Genomic DNA, 21,700 nt, shown 5'->3' on the forward strand with positions numbered 1-21,700 from the left:
GGGAAAACAAGATGGCACTACACGGACTTTCAGGAAAGAAAACGTGGAATTTGAAGGAGGTGGGTTTGGGGTGGATTAGCGGTGGTAGTAAAGATCAAGATTTTGGACGGGGGAAGATATGAGATGGTGGTGAACAGCCGTTTTGAAGATCTGGAGGGAGGAGAGGGATTGAAGAGAGTGTGGGAGTTTGTTCCAGAGGCAAGAACAATATGAAGAAGAATGAAAGAGTGAAGATGAAGGTAATGCCTGAAACGTTAGCTTCTTGCTACTCATGGTGGTTCACATTCAACAAATGTAGGGTTCTTTTTTCTGGTTACAGCAATACAACCAAAGAATGAGTTATATAGTCATCCCAATTTACAAGTTGCCTGAACATCCTGTGGCTCATTTTATAAAATAATTAGTATCTCGTAGTTTGTCATTAAGTTTGAAAACTTAATCATCTTCCTCTTCAACAGGCTACCCATGGGTGGGTGCGGTGCTTCCAAGGGGTTTCATGGCAGGGTTTACACTGAGTGGTAATTTTCATTGCCTTCTCAGCAGTAGTCGGGGGAGGAAATTTGGCCGGGTTGTTTGCACACAATGACCTTGTCGGGGATACATACACTTTGGGGTTTCCTTCCCTTTGGTGTATGTATGTTGTTTGTGCTGCGAAGCCCAGCCTGTTCTCTATCGACTGCAATCCAAGGTTTTCACTTCACGAGTCTGAACGAACGTACCTGTTGGCTACCACTCAAATGGATTTTTGTCAGTTGGGATCTGTGGCTTCTGAGTGATGGTACAGTAACCACATCAACAACATAACGTTTTTGAAACGTGTATTTAAAATAAACAGATACAAAGTCAAATGAGGAAGTTCACCATTACATACAATATCCAACTCCGATTCCCGTTTTGGGTTGTTTCCACCCAGTGTCCCTGTCCATCCATCTGTTGTGGTTGACCAAATTCGCAAACCACCATTCAGGTCCCTTAGGTGAGATATCTCGGTAAGTATATGTGTAGTTAGGCCCAAACCCGTTGTCTAGAGGGAATAAATGTCATTCATGAGGGCTGCGACTCTTCAGGATAGCCGTTTTTCTTTTACTATCTTTATTTTGGACCAGCCGCCATTATTACCACCACCAACCACGTCTCAACAGCCATCACACAACAACCACCAACCACAACGCGGCCATCACAACAACAACCACCAACCATGAAAGAGCGAAGCCACGGGGCTTATAAAAACGACTGCGTTCGTCAGTCGGGAGCAGTTCGCGGCAGGAAGTTGAGTAGCAGTTTGCAGTTGGAAGTTGAGTAGCAGTTCGCAGTTGGAAGTTGAGTAGCAGTTCGCAGTTGGAAGTTGAGTAGCAGTTCGCAGTTGGGAGTTCGCGGAGCCAGTGAAGAGTTGGGACGAGTCAAGAGAGGAGACGGAGAGGGCGATCGGACGAAGCTGTGGAGAGGCGGCGGCGGCGAAGGCGGTTGAGGGGGTGCTCGCGTCGGATTCGGGGAACTGCGGAGGGAGAGGCCGGCGGCGCGACCGAGGTCGTGGTGGAGACGCTCGTCGCGGGACCCGAGATTTTGTGAAATCCTCCTTTCCCCGAGCATCAGCAACCCCCTCCTGTTTCCCCCCCGCGCTGAGATAGTGCGACAAAGGGGGCCCCCTTCCCACCCCCTACCAGACACTGTCCGCGAGGCCCGCGGAGTTGAGGCACCACCGCCGCTCCGCGTCTCATCATCAGACGGGTCGGCCCGACACGGTCTCGGCCCCAGGCCCGCCTACCCCCTCATCCTGGAGGGTGGTTCTCTTTTCTTTTGCTTTGGGAATGTGTGTTGTCGGCGCCGTCTGTGAAGTAAAATTGTATAAGTGTTGCCGAGTGCCCGGTAGTCGGATAGATCTGCATTGTTGCATTTGCTTTTTGTCTTCTTCTTTTCCATGTGCTTTTGGTGGAATTGTATATGTGTGCTTTCCGTTCATCGCGAAATAAATGTGCTTATTGTTGAACTGTTTTCCCGCTTCGCTTCGTCATTTCTTTCATTGAATCCTCATCTTGCTTCACGTAAAGGGTTGGTCGTGGGTTAAGACGCCCGATAATTAATCGAACCGTCGAGGCCGACGAATAACACCGCTCGGTTATCCCGATAGTACGGAACGGGTTGCTTAAATGGCCCGTGTCCGAAGTCGACCTGCGGAGAGGTGCGATCGCCCGGTCTACCCTCCGTGTGGGTACTTAGGTAGGTCGAATTTGGCGAGCAACCCTATCCCATGCGGGGGCCGATTGGCTCGATCGCGGTGAGACCGAAAGGTCCACCCGTGACGGGTTCCCGGCATTAGTCCGAGAGGGTCACGACTGGATTGTCCGTCCGGTGGGCGACGTGCCGCGATTCGAGTTACGTGGCCGTTCGCACGCCGGCGGGCGCGAATCCGCAACACTGGTGTCAGGTCGTGCGATATAAACTCATCGCCCTCCTCGCGGCACTGGTATCGGAGAACGGGAAAACGGGCTCTCCTGTCTCCGGCTAAATTCACGGGAATCGGTCCAGGGGTGAGAGAAGCGACCCCCGATTCCCTCCAAATTACGAGCGATTCAAATTAACCCTTTAAGAGAAGCAAGATGGCGTCTCAAGGCGAGCGGGAGCCGGGGGTATTAGAAATGGATGTAGAATGTGTAGAATCCATGGCTCAGGATGAAATCCCCGTGCAGGAAATGTTGGTTGTACAGGAAAACGAACTCGCCCAACTGAACCCAGAGCCCGAAATGGGTGCGGCAGCGGCCGCGGTGTATGACACCTCCCCCCCCCTCTCCACCAAAACCCTTCCCCAACCCTTGCCGAAACGGCTCAGCTGAGTGCATCCGACATAGCCCAGCTATGCACCATGCTGGCGGAAATGACAGCGAAGATGGATGCAAACACAACTGAATTTATAAACGAAATAAAAAGCATGAACGAAAAGATCGATGCGAATACAAAGCAAATGAAGGAAGAAACGAAAAAGCTGCGGGGTGAGACGCAGAACATGGGCCGATGCCTGCAGGCGGGCATGAAGGCCGTGACAAAGGAAATAATAATAGTTGAGACAAGGGAGGTAAAGGGTGAAGAGGTGACCGAGTTGGCAGAGACACGGGAGACAGAAAAAATAGAGAGACTGCACGATGAAGACGGGGTAAGTGACGCGCACACACACACGCAGGTAGTGGAGGATAATGGGGGTGAGCTGGCGGACTGGGTAGAGACCCAGTGCGAGCACCTGGATGGCCTCCTCCAGGAACGAGGGGAGGGAGTATGCCCCCTTGAGGCGAGTCACGACCAGGTGAGTTCGGTCGTGCTTCGCGAGGTTGAGGGGACGAGTGCTGCGGACAGGTGCACGGAGAGCTTGGGGGGTATAGAGGCCCCGGAGACCCTTGTGGGGACACGAATCCCCAGTGTGGTTGTCCCTGTGTGTGTGGTGCAAGGTGTGAGTGCGTCCCCGTGTGTGGAAGCGACCCCGTGTGTGAGTGGTGTGGTGGCGATGGTGCCAGAGTACGTGCTTCCCAGCACGCCGTGTGTGGATGAGGCACCGCGGGTGAGTGCCCCCGCATGTGTGAGTGAGGGACGGGTGAGTGAAAGGCCGCGAGTGCGTGGAGCCACGTGTGCGAGGGAGGTAGCATGCGTGAGTGAACGGCCGAATGCAAGGGAGACCGTGTGTGTGAGAGAGCGGTATGTGAGGGAGATGTCGGTTGGCATGCGGGAGCACGCAGCCGCGTCTCCCGGTGTGAATGTAATGGTGTGGAGTGTGAGCGTCGTAACACGCAGGTGTGCGTGGGTGGAATGGAGGCGACGACGGAGACATGTGAGGAAAGAAAGCCGAGTAGCGGCTGTAGTTGTTTCGGGGACCGTGCCGGGTTCAGCCAGCAGTGAGCACGAGGTCCGTGCTGAGCAACGCACGAGACCGCCACGTGCTCGCTTGCGAGAGTGAAGTCCCGGTCCGGAAACGCCAGCGGTGGATTTGCCGATCCCGCGGACGGACAAAGTTTAGGCAGGATTACGGATTTGGACCGGACGGGTTCTCCACGCGATCGTGTGTGTTAAGCTCCAACGGGCAAAGCACATGTGTTCGCGTGGGGAACCCCTCGAGACGTGGGGCTTGTGTTTTTGTTTTTTTTATGCGCACGGTGACGTCATGGCTGCACGCGGGGTTGGAATCCGGCAGGAGGGGTATCCCTGCTGGATGGTACCGTCCAAGGAGGGACGAGGTACACGTGCAGCTGCATGACGTCACGGGCAGGTGCAAAGTGCGTGAGTTGCCGCGCTGGTGCTGCGCATGTAAAGAAAAAAAAAAAAAAAGCAAGCCTCACTTTCGGGTGCACAGGATTCCTGGGCAAGGGGTGGAAGACCCCCTTACTAGGGCACAGGATGGAAACTAGTTAGGGGGAAGGGTTAGCTTAGTTAGACCGACTTCATGGGGCAGGGGTAAGTCCTCATGGAGTCCGTGGAATGGATTAGTTAGAGGGATTGTAGCGAGATTTAGGTTGGGAAAGTTATTTTAGAGATTTGGAGACAGAAACAGACTGTGAATGTGTAGTGGGGACGTAGCTTAGCTACGTAGTGTTAAAAGGAACGTGCTGTCGTTTAAGGGACGACGTGGGAGCACGAGTTAGTTAGGGGAGGTAGTTGGAAGGATGGCAGAGTTCAGCGGTGAGTGTGTTGGTGAGTGAAGTGGAAGCATGTGCTTGGTGAGTGAGTGAGGCCAGCGGGTCTGTGTGTGTGGAGCGAATGGGGACTGCATGGTGCGATGAGTGATTGGGAGGAGTGACTCCCGCCCAAGGGACCCCGGGGTCAGTATAAAGTGAGTTAGGGGGTTAGCCACATTGAAAAATGGAGGTTGTTTTGTTGTTGGTGGGTGTGTAGGCTCGAAACCCATTTTGAGGGGTGCAGGAGCCCTGTTGACGGGCTGGGAGCGTGGCTGCGAAAAGTGAGTATCGCTGAGTGGGTACCCCGGGCACCAGGCTAGTCGGCCGTGGTAGGCCAAGGGCCCATGGGGGGCCGGGATAGCGTAGTGGGCACGGGTGCGCCTGCTTGGTGCGGGGGCCCGGGGCGCCATTAGCCGCGTGGGCAGTGTTGTGGGCACGGGTGACCCTCGGAAAGGGGCCGGGGAAGCCAGCCTGCCACGTGTGCGTTTCAGGGGAGGTGCCATGGGGGGCACTCCCCGGTGTTAGGGAGCTGGTAGGCTCGGAGGCAGTGTAGTGCCCGGGGGTGCCATAGCGGGAGATTCGGCAGAGGGTCGTGCCTGCCAAAGGGAGCCACGTGTCCCAGCCATGAGACCGTGTGAGGGCACGGAGAGAAAATTGGGGGGCGAGGCCCGAAATTGTAAGGACACCAACACAGGCGACGGGAATTTGGGTTTATAGAACCAATAGTTTAAGTGAGAGGCGCTTGTTGAAAGCCCCGGGGTAGTTTAACAGTTAAATGGTTAGGGTAGATTAGGAAGTGTACCCCTCCGCACCATCCATCCCCTCGCTCTCGTTGTGGGCCGCTGGACCCACTTTGGTTATAGATCGCCGAACTCTGGGGAGGCCATTTTGAGGCTTGAGTTGGGCCTCGACACAGGACGCTAGCTCTCCCTTGTTCCCCTCCGGGAAGGGAACGTAGGGGTTGGGAGTAGGCTAGGTGACAGGATAGGTTAGCCGAACAAAGATGATAAAGGGGGTTAGGGGACGATTTATAGTGGGGAAGTAAAAAAGGAAATTAAAAAAATAATAATAATAATAAAAATAAAAAAATAAGTTGGGGCTAAATTGGGGTTTGTCAAATTAAGGGAGTGGGTATAGACAATGACAGGCGAAGGCGATAGGTGGGAGGGAGACAGGTAGGTAGGTCCGAGCCCGCCTTCCAAGTGGCCAGCACCACCGCACTCCCTCCACCAACCTCCACTGAACGGCAAAGGCTGGCCAACTTCATCGGCTGGCCGTGTTTTGCTTCAAGGCGGAGGCCGGCCAACTTCATCGGCAGCTGTTGTTTTGCTGCAAGGCCTGTGCCGGCTGGATCGTCTGCAGCTGCTGTGCTGCAAGGCCTGTGCCATCGGCTGGCCGTGTTTTGCTTCAAGGCCTGTGCCGGCCACTTCATCTGCTGGCTGTTTTTCTTCAAGGCCTGTGCCGGCCAGTTCATCTGCCGGCTGTGTTTGCCTGCAGCGGCCTTCTTCTGCGGGCTGTGTTTGCCTGCTGCCTTTGCCATGCCATGCCCACTGCCCATGTTCACCAGCCCCGTTCAATTTTTGCTTTGCCCCCCCTGTTCATTGCCATGTGCGCCAGGATCACGGCAACAGTTTGCAAGCTGCAAGAACTGCCCTGTTGGCAGCTACAACACGGGCCTGCAGTGGCGGCCCGTGCACCGTGTTTGTGTCCATCCATCCATCCATTGTGCTCATTGCGTGTGCCACTTGAGCTGGCACGGAGACTGCATTTGTGCAGCCCATGCACCGTTGTGGTTCACTGCGTTCAGTTCAAACCATTCACCCATCCATTCGTTGTGTTCATTGCGTGTGCCACTTGAGCTGGCACGGAGACTACGTTTGTGCAGCCCATGCACCGTTGTGGTTCACTGCGTTCAGTTCAAAAGGGAAGGCCTTGGACTGCGTGTGAGCAGCCGGCCACGTTCCCTGTCACCTGCATTGTTAGAGCCAGAGACTGCATGCGAGCAGCCTGGCTCCCTGCTAACTGTTTTCTTTTTGCAGAGTTCAGTGATCCTGGGCCATGGTTTAGTGTAAAATTTGTAAGTTAAGGATAAGATGTACTGTACATATGAGTACGCCCCCGGCATGTCTGTCCTCGCGCCGGCAATTTTATTTAAGTCGTCCGTGTGAGTGAGTTTGTTTAGGTAGTTACTCAGCCCTCAGGTTATTTATTTTGGGGACACGAATACCATGAATGTCGCACTCAGGGATCCGTAGGTAAAATGTACTCGGGGAAAACTACACATGATGGCACACGAAAATTTGACGACTCGGGACGAGTCTGTAAAAAGGGGAGGGGGTAGTGTTGTGGTTGACCAAATTCGCAAACCACCATTCAGGTCCCTCAGGTGAGATATCTCGGTAAGTATATGTGAAGTTAGGCCCAAACCCGTTGTCTCGAGGGAATAAATGTCATTCATGAGGGCTGCGACTCTTCAGGATAGCCGTTTTTCTTTTACTATCTTTATTTTGGACCAGCCGCCATTATTACCACCACCAACCACGTCTCAACAGCCATCACACAACAACCACCAACCACAACGCGGCCATCACAACAACAACCACCAACCACAACGCCGCTTCACCACAACCGCCACGACCTTTACCGTCACAACTCGCCACCATCGCATCACCGTCATCTCGCGCCACTCGTGGGCACCGATGCTGGACTCGTGCGTGGCGCGCACCGAGTAGCGTGTTCAAAAACATCACGGACTTTCCGCAGAAAAATGGATCAAAAACGACTCACGCCCACTTTTGTTCCGTCCAATCGGTGAGCGAGGGGCGATTTGGCCCTGCCTCCAGGGCGTTGGAGGGCGGTCGCTATATGCAAATTCATGGATCAAAAAGCATTCACGCCCACTTTTCCTCGGGCCAATGGGGAGCGAGGTGAAAGGTCGGAGGCAGAGGGTCAAAGATGAAAGAGCGAAGCTACGGGGCTTATAAAAACGACTGCGTTCGTCAGTCGGGAGCAGTTCGCGGCAGGAAGTTGAGTAGCAGTTCGCAGTTGGAAGTTGAGTAGCAGTTCGCAGTTGGGAGTTCGCGGAGCCAGTGAAGAGTTGGGACGAGTCAAGAGAGGAGACGGAGAGGGCGATCGGACGAAGCTGTGGAGAGGCGGCGGCGGCGAAGGCGGTTGAGGGGGTGCTCGCGTCGGATTCGGGGAACTGCGGAGGGAGAGGCCGGCGGCGTGACCGAGGTCGTGGTGGAGACGCTCGTCGCGGGACCCGAGATTTTGTGAAATCCTCCTTTCCCCGAGCATCAGCAACCCCCTCCTGTTTCCCCCCGCGCTGAGATAGTGCGACAAAGGGGGCCCCCTTCCCACCCCCTACCAGACACTGTCCGCGAGGCCCGCGGAGTTGAGGCACCACCGCCGCTCCGCGTCTCATCATCAGACGGGTAGGCCCGACACGGTCTCGGCCCCAGGCCCGCCTACCCCCTCATCCTGGAGGGTGGTTCTCTTTTCTTTTGCTTTGGGAATATGTGTTGTCGGCGCCATCTGTGAAGTAAAATTGTATAAGTGTTGCCGAGTGCCCGGTAGTCGGATAGATCTGCATTGTTGCATTTGCTTTTTGTCTTCTTCTTTTCCATGTGCTTTTGGTGGAATTGTATATGTGTGCTTTCCGTTCATCACGAAATAAATGTGCTTATTGTTGAACTGTTTTCCCGCTTCGCTTCGTCATTTCTTTCATTGAATCCTCATCTTGCTTCACGTAAAGGGTTGGTCGTGGGTTAAGACGCCCGATAATTAATCGAACCGTCGAGGCCGACGAATAACACCGATCGGTTATCCCGATAGTACGGAACGGGTCGCTTAAGTGGCCCGTGTCCGAAGTCGACCTGCGGCGAGGTGCGATCGCCCGGTCTACCCTCCGTGTGGGTACTTAGGTAGGTCGAATTTGGCGAGCAACCCTATCCCACGCGGGGGCCGATTGGCTCAATCGCGGTGAGACCGAAAGGTCCACCCGTGACTGGTTCCCGGCGTTAGTCCGAGAGGGTCACGACTGGATTGTCCGTCCGGTGGGCGACGTGCCGCGATTCGAGTTACGTGGCCGTTCGCACGCCGGCGGGCGCTAATCCGCAACACATCCATTGGGACCATACTCTGTGCAGAGCGTTGGTGCTGCCTAAGCAATCTCCGTGGCTATTTGAGTGTCCCTGTCCTGACGACACAACTCACGCATGTTCACCTCGGTGACCAGGGCTGTTGAACGATTGTTCTCTCTCGTACGCTGGCCCATCCAGGATGATTGAAGAGCTCAAAGGAATTATTTCCTGATGCACAATCTTAATGAGTTTAACCAACCTGATTATAATCGGCTCCCCGTGTTAACCACCGCTCTGGACATTAACACCTCGTTCAATCATCAGAGTTAAATCGAGCACAGGGACGATGAAAACGCACATCTCTTCACATATCACCTGTCTCTCTACACCTCCCTTACGTGGGTTTATATAGTAATACAGAACAATCCCGTGCCTTCCAGCAAATGCGCTTCTCGTCCATCCTGGAAGTTTTGTCTGAGAATGTTCCAGAAACTTCCGAAATCTCACTAGGCAGTTTACAGTACAATACTGTCCTCTCCAGTCAAAATTAGCTCATTACATTAACCAGTTTATTTTACAATTTACTGATCTGTTATACACGTAACATATAACCGTCAATTTTACTCGTTCATTTATAGGCATTTACTAATGCTGATCCACAAATACCACAACATCAAGCTTTTAATCGACATAACAGGCCTCTTCTCTGCAAAATACATCGTGGGATCTTAACATCCACAAAACTAATGCTATGTGATGGGACACCCTGCTTAATGTCAATCTAAGGGACACTACACTTCATGATACAACTCCCAGGCTGCAAAGCAGGAATCAGAGTTCATACTCAGGTCGGGAATCGAGCCGAGACTCGACAGCTCAATAGCGAGTTTGCTGCTGCCGTCACAAAATATCATTTACATCCATGAATTACAAAAAGACAATAATAGTCTTCCTTTTTAAGCAAAGATAAACATATTGCAAACATTCGCAAACTAATCTTTTTGAAAGGTCACCTTGATTAAAGTGTTTTGGTCTATCCAAAGCAAGGATATAGCACTATCATATGGTAAGGCATGGGGTAGTAAGGCATGTTACAATGGAATGGGCTCATGCTATAGCTTGGAATCGTAATCAAGTGCGTGGTCTTTACTTACTTCTGGACCAGGAAACATGAGCAAATGCGAGAACCCATTTCATCGTCCATCTGATGAGAATCTTCTTGCCATTCGGGATCAAGAGCGGAGTCGGAATGAGCAGGTGGGTTAATGCTTGTGGTTTAAAATCAAACCTCATTCACAGTCCTCCATCACTCTGAAATCGTAAGATGTTTTGTACGAATAAACTGGTCTATCCAGAGCAAACAAGACAAGGAAACGAGACACAGAAGGCCTTTTGGCCCATCATGCCTTAGGGATATCCACAATAAAGCATTCTCACTCACTGCAGGTAGCACTATGTGCAAGTAATAACCCAAAATTACTGCCAATTCCACCCTTGCACAAATTTGCTACAATATCTTAGGCATGTCCAAGTAGCAAGTTTGTTTCCGTTTAATATATAACACTGGAATAGAGGTAAAGCAGACGTGCTATTCATATCTTCATACAATGAAAAGGGCCCTGGAGCACATTGATTGAGCTGTTCGTGCTCGCGTTAACAGAGAATGGTGTTTGATGTGTCCAGGAACGACGGCGACAGAAGAAGCTACATGTGCACGAGAAGACTACGGTTGCAAGGAGCCTGTATGCGCGCACAGCCGCATCCAAGCACCAGTTGCTGGCAGGCACATTCGAAGAACAGTCAGACAGCCATGAAAAATATGATGTCATTGGCAGGAAGAGGGACCCTGACTTCACTCTGTCTCCCACTCATGGTGAGATGTTATGCAGGTTCAAGAATCAAATTTATTAAACAAATTTAATGGCAATTTTTAATACCATAGGTTGTCCTATTTGGCATTCTCACCTGAGCCAACAGCTCATGATGCTTGGAACCTCGGTTCAAATCTCATATACCCCTTTTATTTGTTTGTTCATCGTCTACTAATGTCCTTGTTATCTATAGATTAAAGTAGCCAGATTTCTTTGTCTGTTATGCTCTTTTCCCTGGGATATCATTGAGGCATTACGTCTACCGCTAGGCTAGGCCTTCATCGTGCTGTATTATTCGTGACTCGATGAGAATTGTATTTTGCAACTTGGAAGAAAAAACGACCAAACGTCTGATCCCTGGGAACATAAAACTAATTAATAAAATTGTTTTTGGTGAACAAGTGTGTGTATTACTAACATTAGCACTGGGATGTTTGTGGTAAACAAAATGTTTCTGGAATGAAAAAATATTGCAAATATTGACTGTCAATAAAATGTATGACTGCACCCGATACAGTGTATGTTCAACGACCGTCAGCAAAGCAACAGGTTCAATTCCAGTTGCCATGACAGTACACTGATGTTTACTGAAGTCTTTGTCCTGCATGTGATTTATGTACAAGGTCCACTATGAGCCTTAGATTAATGTTAAAAAACCCAAAGTAGTGTACTTGCTTTTATATTAACCAGAGGGCATATTGGCTGACTAATGAGCAGGCCCAATATTGAACTTGAAAGCTTGCTTTTGATTGTAACTGGAGGGCCTATCTTTTGATTAACCAGAGAGCATACTGGCCAACCAGTGGGTTCTGACTAACCAATTGGCCTGCTTTCTGACTAACTAATAGGCCTGCATCCTGATTAACCAGTGGGCTCTCTTTCTGACTAACCAGTTGGCCTGGTTGGCCTGGCCTGGTTGGTTGGACTAACCAGTTGGCCTGGCCTGCAGCGACGCGCTGTTCTGGCACATGCTCCCATACCTGACCTGACCTGGTGCTTTATGACTAACCAGTGGCTCCTGAAAACCATGCTGCTCCTGATACTGCATTTCTATGTAATTTAGCCAAACCAGTTGGCCTGCTGCTTTCCTACTAACCTTTGGCCCCTGATAACCATGCTGCTCCTGATACTGCATTTCCATGTAATCTAGCCAAATCAGTTGACCTGCTGCTTTCTGACTAAACAGTGCCCCCTGAAAACCATACTGCTCCTGATACTGTATTTCTATGTCATTTAGCCAAACCAGTTGGCCTGCTACTTTCCTACTAACCAGTTGGCCTGCTAGTTTCCTACTAACCAGTTGGCCTGCTAGTTTCCTACTAACCAGTTGGTCTGCTGCTTTCTGACTAACCAGTTGGCCTGCTGCTTTCCTACTAACCAGTTGGCCTGCTGCTTTCCTACTAACCAGTTGGCCTGCTATTTTCCTACTAACCAGTTGGCCTGCTGCTTTTCTACTAACCAGTTGGCCTGCTATTTTCCTACTAACCAGTTGGCCTGCTGCTTTCCTACTAACCAGTTGGCCTGCTATTTTTCTACTAACCAGTTGGCCTGCTGCTTTCCTACTAACCAGTTGGCCTGCTGCTTTCCTACAAACCAGTTGGCCTGCTGCTTTCTGACAAACCAGTTGTCCTGCTGCTTTCTGACTAACCAGTTGGCCTGCTGCTTTCTGACTAACCAGTTGGCCTGCTGCTTTCCTACTAACCAGTTGGCCTGCTGCTTTCTGATTAACCAGTTGGCCTGCTGCTTTCTGACTAACCAGTTGACCTGCTGCTTTCTGACAAACCAGTTGGCTTGCTGCTTTCTGATGAATCAGTTGGCCTGCTGCCTTCCGACTAACCAGTTGACCTGCTGCTTTCTCACTAACCAGGTGGCTTGCTGCTTTCTCACTGACCAGTTGGCCTGCTGCTTTCCTACTAACCAGTTGGCCTGCTGCTTTCTGACTAACCAGTTGGCTTGCTGCTTTCTGATGAACCAGTTGGCTTGCTGCTTTCCTACTAACCAGTTGGCCTGCTGCTTTCTCACTAACCAAGTGGCTTGCTGCTTTCTCACTAACCAGGTGGCTCGCTGCTTTCTCACTCACTTTTGGCCTGCTGCTTTCTGATTTACCAGTTGGCCTGCTACTTTCCGACTAACCAGTTGGCCTGCTGCTTTCCTACTAACCAGTTGGCCTGCTACTTTCTGACTAACGAGTTGGCTTGCTCCTTTCTGATGAACCAGTTGGCCTGCTGCTTTCTGACTAACCAGTTGGCCTGCTGCTTTCCTACTAACCAGTTGGCCTGCTGCTTTCTCACTAACCAGGTGGCTTGCTGCTTTCTCACTAACCAGTTGTTCTGCTGCTTTCTGATTAACCAGTTGGCCTGCTGCTTTCTGACGAACCAGTTGGCTTGCTGCTTTCTGATTAACCAGTTGGCCTGCTGCTTTCCTACTAACCATTTGGCCTGCTGCTTTCCCACTAACCATTTGGCCTGCTGCATTCCTACTAACCAGGTGACTTGCTGCTTTCTGACAACTGCATTTCTTTGTAATTTAGCCATCTTGGTTTGTGCTGTCAAAGTGAGCTCACGTGGATTTTAATTTTTACTGGTGGAAACAGGAGTGACTAATTAACCAATTGCCCCACTTTCTCACTAACCAGTGGACGTGCTTTCTGACTAATGAGAGGGTACATTAACCATTAGGAGCTCACGTTTTATTTACTTTGCCTGTGCATATTTCACTCCTTGAATCCTTCAGCCATCATGACAGGAAGTTTAAGCAGCGTGGTTATTGGGTTAATCATAATGTGGTTTGGTGACTGAAACAAGATATAGCAGGGACTTAAATGTTTTGATTTTCTATGCAAAGTCGACGCTCGTGGAAGAGCGAGGCGATGTTTTCAATACAATCAATTGTAAATTGAACTGTTTTGGTTGACATTTGTTACGTCATTCATATATAAGGACTTGAAATTACACAATGTTTATTGCAACTCACATCTGCCGCACACAGGTCAACATGTCGAGAAGGAGACTCTTTCTGGGTTTGTGAACAGGAAGCGAGAGATGTTTCTTATGCAGGTGCCAAACACATTCAATTAATTCAGGTGTTTCTCGTGCAGGTTCCAAATGCACTCGTTCACGATAATGGGGGATACCATCATGTGCTTAAATTGCTTTCTCCGTTCAACTTAACTATTCAATGTATTTGATGAACTCCTGCAGAGGTAGAGGCTGTTTGAGTCACAGAGGAAATAGAACATTCTCAAAATATTCACCAAAATCCTATGTTTTGCTTCTTCTTGGAAGGTCAATTGTATGTTTATTATGTTTCAGACCAATTAATGCGTTTTTGATTGTAAGGGACAGTTTTTGCGGCTCGCCTCTTTGTTGGATTGCAAGACAAGTCACAATCCTTTCGTCTCGACGTCGTTTCGGAAAATGCTCTTCCCGCCGGTTCCAGTCTGGACATGTGTGGCAAGGATGCTATTACAATAACTCTGAAGCTGTTAGGGTTAGGGTTAGATTCCCGCCGCCTACTCTTCGTGAAGGACACCATGGGATCTTTAAACTCCACCAATGAATGCTGGCAGATGGGACGCTCGTTTAATGTCCATCTGAGGGACGGTACACACATTGATGAATCACCCTGCCTGTGAAACACCGTGGTGACAATTTATAGCTGGGTCAGGATTCGGACCCAGGCTAGACAGCTTAGAGGCGAGTGTTCATACCTCTCGGTCTAAGCCAGCCCACTAAGATGCAAATAAAGGTGCAGAGACCACCAAGTCCAACTTCCATTGATGTGAGCTCATCCAGTTACAGAGAAATGGGCCCCAGGTTCCTTCACATGTGAAGTTCCTCCCTGCAGTTCATCAAAGCTAATTTTCCCAGACTAGATACGTTGTGTTTTACTCTTTTATTTTAATTCTTGTGTTGTGGGTCGTGTTTTAATCCAATTTGCCAATGCCAAACTGTACCTCGTTGTGTTCAATTGTAGCTTTTGTGTCACTGCCAAACTCCGGCCTACTCCTCGAGGGCTGGACTAGTTGGCATGTTGCTTCTGTCTCTGTTTTTACCACCACATGCTTCGTTTTTGTCCATTTCTCCCAAGTATTGTCATTTCTGATCCCTCAGCTGGATTATTTTCCCCTCCTCACACCAAAAAAAGAAACAAAAAAAAAAAAACAAATACAAATGAGAACATACCTCTGCCAGGCTGATCCCACTGATAGGCCGGATCCACAGCTGGACCTCAACCAAAATCTAATCGGCTTGTTCTTGTCACCTACCCAACTTATCCACCAAGTTTGGCCATAATCCATCCACAACTTTTTTGAAATATCATGCGATGTATCTTTTTTGGCCCCATCTCTTAATGGTGAGGAATCACTTAAAAAATCAAAAAATTATCGTATCCAGATCCGAATCCGGATCTTCACCAAAATCAAATCAATTCGTTCTTGTGACGCAACCAATCTGTCCACCAAGTTTGATCCGAATTTGACCATAACGTTTTGAGATATCCTGCTCACAGACAGCCACACAGGAGTGAAACCAACCTCTGTACAACTTCGGTGAGGATGTAATAAATCCTGTTTGCTGAAATGGAATAATCGATAATCGAAATGTAAAAATCATAGATAATTATTAAACACAGGGATGTTTGAAATGGAAGTTTATGACTTAAACCTGGTACTCTACAACAATATGATATTCAGCACGAACCTGGTCAATCAAACTGTACAGAGGTAGTAAAGTACTGGGTGAAAAGAATGTGAGTTTTTTTTCCCTTTTCAGTACAAATTTACCATTGTGACCCAGGCCATTGTGACTATTCCCGCAGTACTCGCTATCCGTGAAACAGGAGGAGATGCACAAGCTTGCCGCCTTGGCCTTGTCGGAGGAACAACGGCTTGCTCAGGCTGAGAAGTGCCTGGAAAAGGAAGCACTGCAGTTTGACGAGTTCCTTAAGGATAATCGCCATGTCTCTGTAGAGGCTGTGAAGATGTAATTGTTTGCACCTGCACCTTATCTTTTTAACGCTATTGCTCATCTTGAAATCATGAAAACAGATGCGAAAGAGTACAGGCGGGTATTTACAGAAACCTTTCTACCATCGTCATGGTGCATGGAATGGCTTGATACAACTCATAAGTAGGACATAGTATGTTGGATTTGAACCCAGGGTCATCGTATCACCAGGCTAGTGCTTTGGTCTCAGCAATGATCGGGCCACTTGATTGCTAACATTGTATCAGTTTTGCCGCGAGAGTTCCGTTTGAATGATTAAAACCTGTGATGGGTTTTGGAAAGTTTTTGATAAACGGCATTACCTTCAAAGTCGGTAAGTATGGCAGTTTGACTACTTCCGCCACACACGTATAGCATTAATTAATTTTACTGAAACAAGCAAACTGCATGACCCGGTACTTATACCACCCCACACATTCACCATGCCCTGTCTGTATACACAGGGTGGAAATGGAAACGAAGAGAAAGTTGGACACGATATTGGAGATCAAGCGAGAGAGTCAGCACCTTGCTTTCCTGAAGAGGTACCAATCTCACAACACTAATGTGAATCCATGTGCCTGGGTTGTTTCCATTGCATGAAGCACCTTACCCAGGAAGTAGATCTTCACACAATGTGTCGATTAACTGATACATTTACGGACAAAGGATGTACAAAATTGTTTCTGCACCATTTTTAGCAGGCCTGCTTCACACTACCTTTGAGGCTTGTGTTGCTTATAATCCCCACTCTGTTTCCCAAAGTGAAGTGCTATCATCAACCCACCCAATAACACCCTTAAATACCCACCAACTCTCTACCCCCTTCACAACGGCACAAAGCTCACGTGTGTACTGCTGCAGACTGCCCATTTGGGGGTCTGGAAGTTCCTTGTTGATTTTTCTTTCTTTTGATACAGGTATCCAGGCTGGTGGGAGAGCAGAAAATATTTGCAGTTTAATGTAAGCATTATCGTCCCCTGTCCTCTTTGCACTTTTCATCCAGTGAGATTGCGAAGAGTGAGGAGGAACTGAAGCAATACATGGAGTACAAGGCCTTCCTACTCAGGCTTCCTCTAACAAGAGTGCAGGCAACAAAAACAACCTCCAGCACAGGTGGGCTGATTTTTTTTTTAAATCACTTTGGCAAAGTCTGAGTCTTCCATTTATTTTCTGCAGTGTTTTGTGTTCCTTTCTTATCTTCCACGAGCTTCATTTTTTGTTCTTTAAAGATTTGATTTCAGTCCAACAGTTGGAAACAAGAGCTGACCAACCGACTGATGCCACATAAACCTTATAACTGTATTATCACTGCAAGCAATCAAAGATATTGTCAATTCAGACGATACGTTAACACGGTCCGTCTGCGCCGAGGGTATAAAACCCAGGTGAAGGTCCGAAACGGTGATTAAGATGCTGCGTTCCATATACCACCATTCCCCATGGATCGCTTCAATCTGAGGCTGGACTTGGCGGTGTAACGTACATCAGAAAAACAGGTGGGAAAACGTCACTTTTTAAAAATTAAAATGGTTTATTAAAGGTATGTGGGAGGGGAGAGACGAGACACTAATAATAAATAAATGGGACAGATCAGGCGCTCAAATAACAAGCGAGTATGAAGACACACGTACTTATGTACAATGAAAAGACATAAAGCCGAACCCAACTATTGCGCCAAAACGAAATACCGGGACTCACGCAACAATGGGGAACAAGTGAGGGATTGAGCAAGGTACGTGCTGGTAGTGGGTCCAGAATGGTCCGTGCAGGTTGGTGTTGCACAGGGCTGGTGCAGCACAAGGCGGGAGTATGGCGATGAGGAGAGGGATGCCACCTCTGCAAAGGTCTGATTATCTCTTTCTACTGCAACTCCAACTACAACACTGGGTCTCTCACTCCAAAACAAGCTGACACGCTCCGTGCGGACACGGACCTTGTAAACTTTGGGACCGCCTTCATGCGCAGCAGGTCACTATCATTGGCCGCCTGCGGCTCTGACCAGGCCATCTTCTCGGTCATCCCACCCATGGGGTGACCCCAATAAAAAGTCTTGCGCCACATCTCCAAGGTTCTGCAGTTAACCTCGTCACCATGACCTGCGGTGCGCCGGCTAGACAGTCCTTGCTGTTTCCCCCTCAAGCAGAATTCACTTTCCAGTTGTGCCTTTGTGCCCAAGTCCTCTCCCAGCCTTGCTTGAAAACAGGAGGTTTTTCACAACAAACCTACTCTACACTGTCTTAAAATTACCACTCACTGCCTCCTCAGTGCACGTTTTTACAGTACGACTTACTCTGACATTTTCCCAATGACAAGGGTAATCTAACCGATGTGATCACGCAGTCCATACTATTAATACCACTATCTAGCTTTGGATCCCCCTCCCCCTTTCCAGGTAACAAGAAGTTATTTGGTACATCGTGTGATGTTAGGACATGACGTGGTGTTGCTTTCACTGGCTGCTGTCATGATAATCCAATCCCTTTTCACAGGCAGCAAAGTAATGGAGGGAACTGCCAGTTCCATCAGCGGTACAGACGTTAACACGTAAGTGTGTGTGTGTGTGTGTGTGTGTCACTGTACACTGTGTATGACTGTGTACCTATCTCATTGTGTGTGTGTGTGTGCACTCTTTTTAACCACTATATGTCATTCAATGGATTTTTTTAAACTGGAAGACCATGGAAAAAGTGTCATCACATCACCTCATTCAAATGGCAGTCTGATCCTTGTGAGTTTTGTGTGTTTGTTCCTGCAGAGGAATCAAGATTGAGAACCAACATATTCTGCCATCCAGCGACTCTGATGAGAGCGATGAGGTGATTGCAAGTATGAGAAACGAGAGCGAGTGTGTCAGGATGAGAGTGATCACACCAACATGAGTGACTAAGTAGTTGAAGATCAGACAGACTAAGTTGTTGAAAATCCAAAACAGCACCAACAACAACAAAAGAATCACAACCATTGCAGAGATGGGTCACCTCGTGTCGATTCCAACAGCTTGAGTCGATGTCCTCGCTGACAGATTTTGAGCCTCAAAACCTTTTGCAAAATGGCCCTGAATTGATTGGTGCAAAACGTTTTGTTGTTTTCACTTGAGCACCTTTCTCTTTTTTGAAAAAAAAAAAAATTTAATGTTTACAAAATGGATGATAGAGTTTCACTTTGAATGTACCATTCTTCTGATACAGTGTATTTCGTGGAAATACTTGCCTTCTCGCTTCTTGCCTTGACTACCCGGGTAACCCCGAGTGAGATAAATGGAAGGGTTGATTGTTCTGGCTGATGCCGGTTGCACACGTGACTGTGATAGGCATTGGACCTTCGCTGCTCAAAGCCGGAGGAAATTCTCCATCTGCTGAAGGAGCTTGAGGAGAAGAATATTTCCCTAATTCTGGACTCACAGGTTGTGGATGAAGTTCTGGACGAAGTTTGGCGAAACGTCGCAAACACTCAACAAAATATGTAAGTTGCTCTTTCCTCATTCCTGATTGTGTATAGAAATAAAAGAGAGGAAAAAAACACACCAATAATATGATCATCTTTTTTATCCTCATCGTTATAATTACCTCCTCCACCGAGGGCAGACAGAGGTTATGTTTTTAACCCTGTCTGTCTGTCTGCCTGTTCGTATAATATCTCAAAAAGTTGTGTACGGAATCGGACGAAACTTGGTGGACAGGTTGGCTGTGTGACGAGGAAGACTTTATTCAATTTTGGTGAAGATCCATTTCCGAATAAGAGAATTTTTTTTAAAATTTATCATGTCAATCCTCACCATTGAGAGATGGGTCCAAAAATGATATATCCCACGATATCTCAAAAACCATATGGATGAGTTATGAGAAAACTTGGTGGATGAGTTGACTAGGTGACAAGAACAAGCTGATTAGACTTTGGTTCAGGTCCGGATGCAGATCCGGCCTAACAGTGGGTTACAAAACGTAAACCGTTCAGCCTGGTGGAGGTACGCACTCTTACACTCTACCGAGTGCCGTTGCAGTGTTAAAGTTGGACAACTTGATGTTGGACAACATCATGGACAACTTGACACAATTCGTTTTGCAGTCAAAGAGAATTGCAGAGAAATTTAAAAAATAATTAAAATGTGGGATGCGCGGTTAAGTGACCACAATGCTTTTGGGTTTATGTGCAGGAATCGAGAAACAGGTTTACTTCATGACCAACTGGCCTCACTGAAGGAGAACATAGCCCAAGAGACCGAGAAGGCCGCAGCTCTGCAGTTGAAGGCTCAAATGCTTACCGAGGGGCCATCCTATGCAGAAAACCAGGTAAGCTGCCTTGGGACCAGCATTGAGATGCTGAACCGGATATGGTGGACCACCTTTCATTTGAAATCACAGACGTTTTCGAATTATTGTGCATTTTCTTTATCAATGCATCATATCCTCAAACCATTTCAGGACTAAAGGTGTATATGTATAGTTACTTCCTGAGCAACCAATCTTCCCACATCTCACCCTCTCCCTGATGTGCTGATAGGATGGCAGAGACCTCAAAGTACGTACACTCACCTGTAAGCTGTCTAGCTTGGGTTTGAATCCCGACCCAGCTGCAAACCATCATCCCAGTGTTTCACAGGCAGGGTGATTGATGAACGTGCGTGCTGTCCCTCAGATGGACGTTAAACGAGCGTCCCATCTGCCAGCATTCATTGGTGGAGTTTAAAGATCCCATGGTGTCCTTCACGAAGAGTAGGCGAGCTGTCACCTGCACAATGAACAAATTTCAAATTCCTGCCCTAACCAGCAGAGGGTATTGCGTCAACAGCGCATCAGCACCCTCAGCCAATGATGCTGCCCCACAGCCTTGTGCTGCATATGCACGAATGAACAAATCCTCTCCCTGAGCCAACCACCGAGCCATTGCAGCAATGCGACTGTAGTAATTTGTAATCAAGTATACTAGAAGAACCCACCCGTCACTTCACTGACAGACCAAATAGTCGTCCTGTTTGCCAACATTTTTGAGCGAGAATGAGAAGGAAAGGAAGACAAATTTACCCATGCATGGAGTGCTTACACCCCTACTCCCCACCCTCCCCCCGTCCCGCCCTCATGTCCCTCTCCACCCCTCCTTTGCCCCACAAATGTCCTGATGTCCTTTCCCATGAGAAATGTCATACACAATGACAGGCTTTGACAAGCCCCTCCGTTTTGTTTTCTTTTTTTTTTGGGGGGGGGGGTGGTGGATAAGGGAAGGAGAACAAATTTACCCGGGCATAGAGTGCATCAACCTCAGCGTTGCCCAAGTAAAAAAGGGAATTGTAATACCCTCTGCCACCACCATGAGGTAGCGCAACACGGTACAAATATACCTCTTTAATTTACACCCCTTCCCACCCCCCACCCCCACATACCCCCGCGTGAGGCCGCGGCCACATTGCTGATGTTAACCCCACACAAAGTTGTATTTGCCTGAGTTTGGAGTTTGTAATATATATATATATATATATATATATATATATATATATATATATATATATATATATATATATATATATATATATACACATATTGTTACGGATCTGGAAACCACATGCATTCAAACATACAGATGTCCCAAGAGTCATTTATTCCATTAAGTACATGTGAGACAGGTCGCTTCCTTTTTGTCTCGTGGGAGAATCAAAAGTGTGCGTTGCGATGTCCTTTTTAGGTAGGTTATTACATCTAATGACCATCCAACAAACCATCTAACGACCATCCAACAAACCATCCAACAGACAATCCAACAAACCATCCAACGAACCCTCCAACGATCATCCAACAAACAAACCAACAACCTGCTACCGAACAAGCGCTTCACCCACCCAACCGGCGACTCACTGTCCGAGGCAAAATCCTCTTGTAGTGGCTTCTTCTTGGCAGATCCAGACACGCCTGAAGGGGACCGGGTTTTCCCGGTCTGGCCGAGACCCCGCCCCTCAAAGGGGCGGATTCATGAAGGCTCTGTCCAATCGGGGTGGACCGTGACGTCTGTTTCACCGAGCCCCCGCCCCGTTCAGGGAGGTCCATAAAAATACGACGCGATCCTGAGAGTGTAAGTTTTTTGGAGGAGTTAAGTTGGTTGGTATGCGTCGT

The 21,700-nt window shown here is 48.5% G+C and overlaps 1 protein-coding gene across 4 annotated transcripts in view; it reads left to right on the forward strand.

The window, feature by feature from the left end:
* Nucleotides 1-21,700, forward strand: part of LOC147014857 (cilia- and flagella-associated protein 100-like) — a 32,360-nt gene that overhangs the window by 2,675 nt on the left and 7,985 nt on the right. For 2 of the 4 annotated variants that reach the window (XM_085853251.1, XM_085853250.1), the window contains exons 2-11: nt 9,903-9,994; nt 10,421-10,610; nt 13,597-13,664; nt 15,430-15,593; nt 16,061-16,141; nt 16,603-16,712; nt 18,089-18,143; nt 18,355-18,415; nt 18,910-19,061; nt 19,753-19,888. In XM_085853251.1, the coding sequence (XP_085709377.1) occupies nt 9,908-9,994; nt 10,421-10,610; nt 13,597-13,664; nt 15,430-15,593; nt 16,061-16,141; nt 16,603-16,712; nt 18,089-18,143; nt 18,355-18,415; nt 18,910-19,061; nt 19,753-19,888 (1,104 nt within the window). In that variant the 5' untranslated portion in view covers nt 9,903-9,907. Of the gene's footprint in view, nt 1-110; nt 240-9,902; nt 9,995-10,420; nt 10,611-13,596; nt 13,665-15,429; nt 15,594-16,060; nt 16,142-16,602; nt 16,713-18,088; nt 18,144-18,354; nt 18,416-18,909; nt 19,062-19,752; nt 19,889-21,700 lie in introns of those variants that run through there. The other 2 variants (XM_085853252.1, XM_085853254.1) reach the window with 2 other exon arrangements.

The sequence above is a fragment of the Eptatretus burgeri genome, chromosome 13 (assembly GCF_056783735.1).
Source record: "Eptatretus burgeri isolate ZD-2024b chromosome 13, Ebu_testis_v1, whole genome shotgun sequence".
NCBI classification, from domain to species: domain Eukaryota; kingdom Metazoa; phylum Chordata; class Myxini; order Myxiniformes; family Myxinidae; genus Eptatretus; species Eptatretus burgeri.